General features: G+C 35.9%; 1 protein-coding gene across 1 annotated transcript; it reads right to left on the minus strand.

Annotated features, from left to right (window-relative positions):
• Positions 1 to 1703: 1703 nt before the first annotated feature.
• Positions 1704 to 8874, minus strand: LOC142495414 (double-headed protease inhibitor, submandibular gland-like). Its single transcript, XM_075600898.1, has 6 exons — positions 8768 to 8874; positions 8370 to 8404; positions 7352 to 7476; positions 6089 to 6149; positions 4749 to 4861; positions 1704 to 1879 (listed from the first exon to the last, which is right to left on the minus strand). The coding sequence occupies exons 1-6, from the start codon at positions 8820 to 8822 to the stop codon at positions 1816 to 1818; spliced, it is 453 nt and encodes a 150-aa protein (XP_075457013.1). The 5' UTR covers positions 8823 to 8874; the 3' UTR covers positions 1704 to 1815.
• Positions 8875 to 11657: the final 2783 nt, after the last annotated feature.

Here is an 11657-nt window from a genome sequence, read left to right on the forward strand (position 1 = left end):
TCCTAGGTATGCACCATATATGTGCTTTTTGCTAGAGACAGGTTTTTCAACATAAACCTCTCTCTATTTTTGAAAATACATTTCAATTCAGCACATAGGTAGCACCCGGTATCTAACTTGATACTTTAGGCAAAATCAGATTTTCAAATACCTACTATTTACATACTGTATATAAGTGAGCAATATACTTTATATTGGTGTTGTTCTATTCTACTTAGCCTGGACTCTGAGAGACCCCTCACAACCTTATATACGGTTGGGGTACCCACAAACCCAATACAGGTTCATGGACACCTTTGCACTAACTGGTCTACCCCCCTTAACTAGGGATTCCCTCAGCTACAGGGATACTTGTGCATCAATGTGCCTCATTCACCTTTCTGGGCTATGCTGAAGCAGGCAACCTTGCGGTGAGTCGCGCTTGCGTTTTCAAGGGGAAATATTGCCGGTACAATGTGCTTACATATATCCAGGAACCAGTCATGATTCCCGGGTATTTATAGGAAACCCACAACTCCAGACTCCAACCTACTAGGCACATTCTGACAACAATTCCTCCACAAAAACATGCTTGAAACTCATGCCCTAGCAATTCCTGCTCTCTGGCACGGGAAATATTCATAGTGATGGCAAATTCCTCTTAATTTATGTATAAGATGGTAAATAAAATGTTGTGGTCAATTTCACTCACATTTGTGTTGTGGTGGTTTGTGTGTAAAAGCGAAACACTTGGTGGTATAGGGTGTAGTATGACTGAGGAAGCTGTCAATCTGCATAGTGAAACGCATAGAGTGTGGCTCATAGCAGGATCCGGAGAGAGGAGAGAGAACCCACTGCCGGCGGAGACAAACGGACGAATCAACGTGACCGGTAGTGACGTCGGACGGTGATGACCGATGCAGAGAGGATCAAAAATGTATGGGATACAGTAGCGTGACATTGCATCTTAGTGCCTACTATTATAGCTTGCAATACCCTGCCTTTTGATTGCTGACTAAGTGTAAGCCTCTATTTGTGAGTGTGTGTTTTAAGTATACATTTTCTAAGTTGATTTGCACTATGGCTCTATTCTTCTGTCTTTGAGATTCAAGGGACTACATGCATCACACCATCCATGGACGATATTGCCACTCTTTGGATCTCTGCTTATAAACCCTGCTCCATTTTGAGTAGGAAATGTATAGCCCCTTTAATTTACACTTTTTATTTTGTTGCATTATTGTACTTTGTGATTTTTCTTTATTAAATGCTTTCATCATCGCTCCCCTGTTGGTTGGAAAGTATTCTTTGAAAAGACTCTGGAAACAGTCTTCTGTAAGGGTTGAGTGAGATTCTTGCCTCCTAATTATATTTCACTATGAACTTTATTTATTTTATTTGGTGTTATTCGTTTATCACGCATACACTTTATTCACATTATATTATATATCTTCACTGATTATATATCTTGACTTATATATTTTCACTGGTTAAGGGAGTGTTTTAGTGCCATCCAGTGTTTTTTGTACTGTATTGCACCAGGCAAAGAGGCATGGAAGATTCCTCCAGTCGTTGAAACTTTGTCTACCATTTCTTTTTTATGTGCTTTACTTCACCCCTTGAGGTAGCTCCATTTTTTGCTTTTGATGCAAATTGTGTATTAATTTAGCTAGATCACATACACATAAGTATTAAATCGGCAAATAAAAGTAAAAATACACTGATGTTGCTCAATTGCTTTAATTCATTTCATATGCAAGCTCTTAAAATGTATATTTGATATGGAATTGACAACACAGGTGCATTCTGAAATCATTTCAGGTTTTTTTTTTAATCTTATGTAACATAGTTATTGTTATAGTAACAATGCTCGACAAAGAGAAGTGACAATGTTGATTTCCTGAAATGAAAAAAATGAAGACATTATTATGATAATACTTCTAATACTAATGCAAACTAGGCTTAAAAGATGAGATTAGAGTTGTGCAAATGTCTTCAAATTTACAAGCTTGTCCTTGATTTTCACTTAAATGTTGAAAAAGGGTCAAAACCAACCTAGCATTAATTGTTTTTCTAGATTACTGCAAAATGTTGTTAATTTTGCCCGAAATTAGCAAATATTGCACTATACAAAGGGCTATGTGACCTTGTACCAATTATTGTGTTGGATATTGCAATGCACATTTTGATTTTTTTCTGAATGTTGCAATTTTCGGGATTTTTTTATTTTTTTTATATCAACGAATTTACCCTGACCTGCGAAATGGCGCACAAATAGCACAACACTTGAAACTATAGAGTCATTCAAATGGTCTGTTTCTCTGACAGTATGTTAAGGTTGCAGTTCACAAATGAAACTCTTACATTTCTGTTAACGTATGTTTAACCGTTAGGCAAAATTTAGAACGGAAACTTCAAATAATGTTTTTTTTATTAAAACTCTTCATCTAACCAAACTATTTAGTTCCTAATACTCTTCTTAAATACTAACTTATGGAAAGTAAAATCTAAATCCATATCACTAATTATTGTCCATCATGGTACTGCAATTATGCTGATGCACATGTGAACAATTTGCAAATTGTAGTCCAGCCTTATTGAATCTACATGTGAATGTGGAACCTTTATGGTCATTAAATGGTCATTTATGGTCATTAAAACTCTTTAAAAAAATTGTTTTCATAGGTTCAGTTAAAAGTCTAATAATGTGAATTAAACCAATTGCCCCAAGTAATATTGTTTTTAAATTTTAGAGCTATTTTCACTACACACAGAGAAAAAATATTTTCAAAGACACTGGGAAAAGTTAGTACAGATGCACTTAAATCACTACAATGCCAATATAGGTCCTGTTGTGTATTGCAGAGGAATTTATTTGATGTCTCTTCAGCACCGATGTAGTGTAATTTGTGTAGTATTTGCACTGATTAATAATCTTATTAAATGTAATACATTTATTGTCTGTAGATGAAAGAGGAAATTTCAAATATCGGGGGTAATCTGATTTACACTGTACTGTATCACACAGTTGACATGATGATTTAATGGCCTAGATTCACTAAAGGTTGTTAAATCAGTGATAATATTTGGCATTATGAAAAATATTAACACTAAATATAGTTGCCGATTTAATGAACTATTCTCAAAGGATTATATTTGCATGATAACTGTGCGATATTGGTCTCATTTGCATGCAGGTGAAAAATGGAGATCTCCATTAATGTCAGAAATCCACATACTGTAGAAACAATTTTTTTGCTAACACAGAGTAATTTATTATAATGAGGCATCAAATCAGTTAATATAATTAAATATATATATTTCACTGTGTATTTTTGTCATATTTGATGTAGCATTGTGCTTTTCTGTCTTTTGTTATATACATTTGGCCACGCACAGTAGCACTATTTTTGACACACACACACACACACACACACACACACACACACACACACACACACACACACACACACACACACACACACACACACACACACACACACACACACACACACACACACACACACACACACACACACACACACACACACACACACACACATTATGTGGTATGTTTTGGGGTTTCTTGAGCTTTCTGGGATTCTGTGCGTTTATTAACTTTTTCCAGCTGGTCTCAGCTGTTTGGAGGTTAGTGGCCCTGCCCCCCATGGTTTAAGCTCGGTCCTCACCACTTTCTAAGTTAGCAGGTCTTTTTCATGTTACTTGGTTTGTACAGATCCAATGTGGCCATTCTCCCTCCAAATAGAGGCAATATTAGAATTTTAATCAGGTAGTGTTAAGACCTGCTAATGGTCATGCATTGATGTGGCTTGCAGGCTTATAACCCCTTTTCAAGTAAAGTAATATAAAGTATTTCACTATGTATTTTGTCATATTGGATGTAGCATTGAGCTTTTCTGTCTTTTGTTGTTTACTGTACATAGTCAAGATAGGCATAATGACAGCATGAGGTACTGTAAGATAGGGGTGCAAAAACTGGGGGGGTGCAAGTATTTTTTTTTGGGGGGGGGGCTCTTCACCAAAGCATTTAAATTAAATGCCGGGGGACCATGTGAGGCCTCTGTAAGTTCCCTTACTCAGACAGCTTCGGGTGATACTTTGCCATGGCAACGTGGCATCAAATGATGCTGCAGGGTCACATGACATGACATCACATGACCCCGCTGTGTCATTTGATGCTTGAGGCAAGGTAAGGGGAGGCACGAGCAGTGGGGGAGAGCAGGAAGGGGGTGCAGGGCAAAAGGTTTGCGCACCCCTGCTGCAGGATATTAAATCAGCTGTATTTTTTGCTGGTAGCCCAAACACGTACTGTGTTGGATTTAAGTAAACAAATATTAAGTAATAAAGAATGTGAATAAGTTATTTTACAACAATTACTTACATGCTCATTTGTAGAGATTTGCATGTTTGTTTGTTTTTTTGCTGTTTTAACATTCACAAATGTTTTAGCAATTCTTTTTGTAAATTTCACAACATTTTGCAGATTGTTTCTCTAAAAACAATTGCCCTTTATTGACATTTTACCAAATTGGAGAAATCTTTCAATTTTTTCCAGAATTTTTGTTAATTGCATTAAAAAACTAGGTCACATTACTAATGTCCCCTGCACTGTCACCAATGAATAGGTTCTTAAAAAAAATTGTCGATTTCCCCTGATATCGTCACTTTTTTCTACTATCGACTTTTAGGGAGTCTAGCCTAATTTATATAATAAAATACATATATACATTATACTTTTATTTACTTACTTTCTTTGGGCATGACAATAATTGCATCTATTGCCATATGTAACACCATCTGTTCCACAATGGGCTTGGTACTCCATAGTGCACATGTTCCCTGTGTAGCTACTACAATCAAGCTACAGTGAAAAGTGAGGGAAAGGAGTTAACAATGCTTGAATTAGCTGGTGATATTTGTGTTGGTGATGTTGCACAGTACAAGGTAATCAGCTGCTATAGTTCTTATAATGCTGATCATCCTTTATTGTATATAGTGTATGTACAGTATATATATATACATACTGTATATATTTTACTGTTTAGCACATTTTTAGAATGTAATTTTGAGCTAAATAGTATGTTGTTTTTTTAAGCAGACCACATCAAAGTGTAAAGTTTTGTGTTATACAGTAAACAGTTACCAATCATGATAAATTAGTATGACTATAGATGTGTTTTTCAATGGTTTATATGTTTCTACATCCTTTATACAGTATATTTGTATTTGCTGTTCATTTCATGTATATGTAATTTCTTACAGAAACTGAGACCTGGTACAACTTGTGCCCAAAACCCACGTAAATGTTTTTTTTTTCCCTTTACTTTTATGGAGATACGCTATATTTATAATACAGGTTCACAGAATGACAATACATTACATTTTGTTGTTTGGCATTACCATATAAATGAGTCGACACAAATGGTCATATAGTACAAGAAAACAATTACTATTACTGTAGTTGCATACTTTCATTGGGTGATTTTTTTACCACCACATTATCATATATTTGACTGGAATACATTATACCACACATTGAATTATAGGGCTACTCCATATATTCACCAAATTGGACTTAGCAAGTAGAATGGATATGTCTTAAAAACCACTGTAAAAAAATGTAATTCAAATTTCAAGCCTCTTTGGGATTAGAGGGATCTTGAGACTTGACTATATGGTCTTTCTGCATTCACTGAGCTGGCTTGTTTCAGACTCCCATAACACTAAATATAAAATAAATGTCCATATTATTTGTGCTGCCTTGGGATATCAGAACTGTGGCAACTTAAACACCAGTACAACTTGTTTTCTTATAAGAAGACAGGTTCATTAAAAACACTTGACTTAAAAGTACACTTTGTTTCACTGCTATACAAGGTTTATAAAACCTACAGTTATACTGGAGAAATGAACAGAATTAGAGTAATGTGTCTTTTGCCTGTGCTTTTCCGCCACAAATGGGATGAAGTGGACTTTTGCATTTCTGCTGCTTAAAGGGATATTTGTGATTGTACTGTATGAGGCATTTCTGATGTCTGTGCCTATTCCTTCCAGTGGCAAGTGATGACTAGCTACTTAATGAAATTACCTTTTCTCCTTGAGTATCACAAGATCCCTTGTGCTTGGCATAGATATTTGTTTTTTTACTCCTGGAAGAAAATGGGAGCAATACAAAGATAAATGTGGTCTTGATTATAGGCATTTACTCTTTATGTCATACTCACTCAGCCTTCCTAACACCTTTGATGTTGAAGTGACTACTGTAGCATCAAACATGAAGTACTGAAAATTCATTTGCAGAACGTTTTAATTCTCAATTTTTATAAATCTAAGGTAAACTAAAAAGATGAGGGCAAACACTCAGACTTATACAACTTCCCTTAATGGTGATGCAGTACTAAAGAAACAAAGACTCTGGGTAGAGAGAAAGGAAAATTGCAATAACAAATACAAATGAGAATACTAAAAGAGCAGATATGTTACTATTAAAAAGACCAACCCCAACAATGCAATGGAGCTCTATTTCATCACTGGACACTTTGTCAATACATTTACTTCATGGTGGTTTTCAAATGTGTTTGAATTGACTAACCCTTCTATCTCAACAAAATTATTTTCTACGCTTCTCATTAGTTAACTGCATTCTAAAATGTGTTTTTTTTAAAACAGTTGTCAATTGCGAGTGATACGATAGCTTAAAATGATCTGTTGGAACCATTAAGTTACTTTCCATTTATTAATCCCATTTTACTGATGCAATACTACAACATGCAAGTGCAATAATTAACCCTTTTTTACTTGCCAAATTAGAGCTGCCAGTTCCATCAATGCTAGACACTCAATATATATTGGGGGTGATGTACCATAGCAAATGTTAAGCGAAATCTATGCAAATTATGTAATTCTAATCTTTCTTCTCTTTGCGTCAATGAATCAAGGTCTTTGCTCCAAGTTTTGCTCTGTCTGCACCACCTTGCAATTTGGGAAGTGACAATAGGAGGCGTTAGGAAGGAGTTGTATGAAGCACAGATTATAATGAGATGTAGCAAACTCTTCATCCCTCTGCGTCACCTTTGTATCTTGTATTGCGCACAAAAATACAGCAGGTCTGAAGGGGCATAAACTTTTTTTGCCAGCCATTTGCATCAAATATAAGAAACACTTTCATACATTCGATGCAAATACAAGTAGAAAATGGAATAATTAATTAAAACAAACTTCTATTGGCACTTTCTTTACATTGATACATGCCCCCCAATATGTGTAAAAACAGACAATAAAATCTAAAGTTTTTAAGAGGGGAAATACATTCCTCAGAACCCCAGACAGATAAAGTATAATGTGGTCTTACAGTCTGGCAGCACACATCTGACATTCGTTGGCATAGGTAACTCCATCTGTGCCACACAGGCTCCTATACTCTCTGGTACACACCATGTCCTCATCTGCATTCTTCTTATATCTACTGCAGTCGATCTGTTCAAAGAACATACAGTATGATATGTGTACAATTAACAATAGATCAAACACCCCTGTCTAATCTCCTACACCATATTGAGTTGTTGAGCCATCATGGTCCATAGTAGCCAAGATTTATGGGCAAAAATGAGTAAGATTTATGGTCGTACACATTATATATAAGGTCAACTGGTGATTGACTTTTTCACCTGACAAAGAGTAGTTGTTTTCCCCTCGAAAAAATTATGTATTTCTGCTCTTAATGATGTGAATAAATGTAGCTAAGAGTGATTCATACTACAAGTGGTTGCGTTTCCATGGTGTGGTGGTCATGTTATGGACTTACTAATATTATTAAACAAGACAGGATGCTAGAGACTGCCAGCAAGAGGTAAGAAAGAGGCAAGCTCTTATATAGCTACTGTTATTGAAACTCTGTAGACATCCAGAGAATGAGCCTCTAGAAATTTGCTGTTTTGCTAAGACTTATGCAACCCATAATTACTTTTTAATGGCAAAATTCTGACATCATTTAGTGAGACTTAGTTGAAGCATTAATGATTCTGGGAATAAGACATATATTTGTAAATAAACTAGAAATGATAGGATTGATGGTCACAATGATATCATACTGGATATTTTCCATATACAGTACTGTACTTCAACACAGACCTTGTTATTGTTAACATTTGGATGATAACAGACAAGTAATATATCATGTTGAAATAGAGGACTGAGTTCCATATTTACCAAGACGTGCTACTGTAAGTGTGAATGGGTATTAGGTTACCTTAAGGCTTAGAACTGATTAGAACCCATGTACAGTACATGTGGTACCTTAAACTTTATAGCTGTTTAGTAACATTGGATCTAAATGTGACAGAAAACCATAGAAGTAAAGTCTTACAAACCTCATAGCCAGCATTTGATGAGTAACTCTTGACACCTTAAAGGAAATATACACTGGGTTATGGTAGCAAAATAATATATATCAATAACATCTTACACAGATAAACAGAAAGCACACAATTACCTTTATAGAACTAAAATGAATTCACTTTTCTTATATGATCCCTAGAAACCTTTGGATATATGAAACAGAGCTAACTGTTGAGCTACAGTATAAAAGCTATTACATAAAAAATTGAGTACGGTACCGGTAACATCCACTAAAGTGTTTCAACACAGACATATATTTGTTAAAGAGTGTGCCCATTTTTTCCTACAGCATTTAATACGTTGGAAATTAAAAAAATAAATATATACAACAAAATGCAAAATAATGTTAAACGTATTTAGATGGACATACCTGAAAAGCTGATAAGAGCTGCAGCAACAAGGACAATTACCCCTGTGGCCTTCATAGTTCTCAATGGATTCCTCAAGAGAGGCTTTTTGAAACCTGACTCTGATTTTGTGTATTTATACTCTTAGATTGTGTACCAAAGGCCGAGCTGTTTTGACCACAAGGATGTGTTGAAACTTCAAAACCACAAAAAGTTCACTAATGTAATCCTTTAAGAATCCTGCTTAAACATGACTTAGGTATTCAGGACATCTAAGGTATGGGCCAAATTTGCTATCCAAATTATATTTGTCGTTATTAAATCTTTAAGAAATATATATATTTTTGTTCCCTAATGTTGAATCAGGGAGACCCTGATACATAACCCACTTTATCTGATATAATATTAGAATAGATATTCAAAAATGGCAGACTACACCACCTATGAAAAATAAATGTTCCAACTATTTACGTATCAATATAAAGTAGTGCTGGGGACACAATGAATCCCTGTAAATGCCAATATATAATAGTATATAAAGAATGATCCACTCCGCACTCACATTAAGAAAAACACAGAAAACACTGTAATAAGCCTAAAATATAGTTTTTTTTACAATTTGCAGAAAAATATAAATACACAGAGGTAGAAATACCTCACATCATAGATATGTTATATATCAAAAAGGAAAACATGCAAGAGATAATCCCTAGTGTGTTTCTATTCCAACAATGGTTGATGCTATGTGATGTAGGGATGACACACCTCACCCCGCAGAACAAGTGGAGGAAAAGAGGGCAATATATTAAAAAAAGGGATATTCATAGGCAAAAGTCATAGTCAATAGATCAAAATACAATGTCACTGGTTAATCAAAAAGAGGGGCAATGTCAACATTTCAGGGTGATGACCCTTTCTTCTGGCTCATTCCTACGCATATAAAAAGAAAAACGCAGTACTTCCCTTTAAAGAGATGCTCCTGAGAATCCAATGCAAGGAGACAGTATAGATGATGTTCAAGAAAAGCCCCACTCAAGGGGATCCCTATATGTTTAACATCCGTGTTTCAATGAGTGTTCAAATGATCCAACAAGCTATACCCATAGGGCATCTGACATATGTCACAGCAGACAGGAACCATCATACTGTACATCTTCTGAGGCCGACACAGGACAACGTTAATTAGCGATCCAGTACTCATTCACATAGAGTCCTTCCATGAATTGTTCCAAACGACACATATATATTATAAAAAAAGTTATTCTCTTTGAATTATATATATATAGCCTACATTCCAAGTATGGACAAAGTAAGGCATCACATGCCTAGAGCATCTGATCAACACAGAAAAACAGGAATTCATGAAATTCCAAGAATTTGCACAAAACAGACAGGAACCATCATACATCTACTGAGGCCGACACAGCACAATGTTAATTAGCGATCCAGTACTCATTTACATAGAGTCCTTCCATGAAAAACGTGTCAATGATTATCATAGCAACTACAATCGAAGTTCCTCAGCCTCAGATTCCATATTGAGGAACTCCAAACATACATACAGTATCATAAATGAAAGCAGAATAAAAAACTGTATAACATAACAAATAAAGGATCAAGGCATATAAAGAATAAAATGAAAAGAAAAAAAAACTCTAAAGGACACTAACACTGGAAGATTGGCATAATTACATACTGTATATCCCATAATAACACCTGGGTGCAAATACAGATGGCATGTGCACAAAATGAATAGTGGGAACCACATCAGAAATATGTACCCCCTGTAATGTACAAATAGGGGAAAACCAATAAATCAAACAGGACAGACCATTTTTTAAATTTCCCACGTCACATGACCGGTAGATTTAAATGCACATGAGATACCGGCGCTCAATATGTGGACCAGAAACTCGGGAAGCAGGGGGTCCCCAGAGCTGAAATTAGTGCTGTTCAGCTTCGGAGACCCCCTCCTAAAATTTCAATAAAAACAGTGTGTTCGCCTGCAAGAGCTGTGCAGGGAAACGCAGCTATCTCTATGCAGTTCCTTCAGACTGCGGGAAGATCGCAGCGGTAGTAACTTAGAAAAAAGCTAAAATAAGGTCACTGCTATCCCGAGTGGTATTGGCATGTTCCTACCTCATGATTTGTTTCTTTCGATAACTCTTTATGAATACCAGGATAATACAAATGTCAGACCGTGAGGTAGGGTCATGCCAAAACGTTCCATTTGGCAGTGATTTTATCGAAGCTACTAGAATAGGCCCCAAAGTATTATTGGATTGACAAGTCTAATGCACCTTAGGAATGGGGTTATGGTGTCAGACCCAATAGGATCAGAAGTTGAATTGACACAACCTCTGTTATTCAGAGCAACAGCTCTAGCAATGTGAGATATAGAGCTAATTCCCAGCAGGCTAGCACTACTGTCTCAATATTCAGAGTTTTAATTTGAGCTCCACTCATTGCGTTCTCATACCGGTGAAAAGCACTGTACCCTCTTCAGGAATAGAGAATCATATCTAATAAACAGTCTTCTGCCATGAGACAGCTTCTGGCGCGGGAAGACACCTTACAGTCCATTTATTTGCATAGGCTATAATATGTTCCTGCACCGAAGTTGTCTTATGGCAGAACATTGCTTAGTAAATAGGGTCCACTGTCTTTATCCTTTATAAGATTAGAAGTACTAACTCAAATCACAAGCTCACTTTCTTTTTTTTTTACTTGTGTGTGTTTAAAAAATAAATGTGTTTTATTTAATCTCTATTAGAATATGGAGTGAAAAGGCAATCCTTTAGAGGAGATAGTTGCATGGTTACATAGGGCTCGATTCAGTAAGCGCCGAAAAAGCACTCCCAGCAGGGGTTTGAAGTCGCAATGTTTTTTGCATGTTGCCATTGCAGTATGCAA

The sequence above is a fragment of the Ascaphus truei genome, chromosome 5, assembly GCF_040206685.1.
Source record: "Ascaphus truei isolate aAscTru1 chromosome 5, aAscTru1.hap1, whole genome shotgun sequence".
Taxonomy (NCBI): Eukaryota; Metazoa; Chordata; class Amphibia; order Anura; family Ascaphidae; genus Ascaphus; species Ascaphus truei.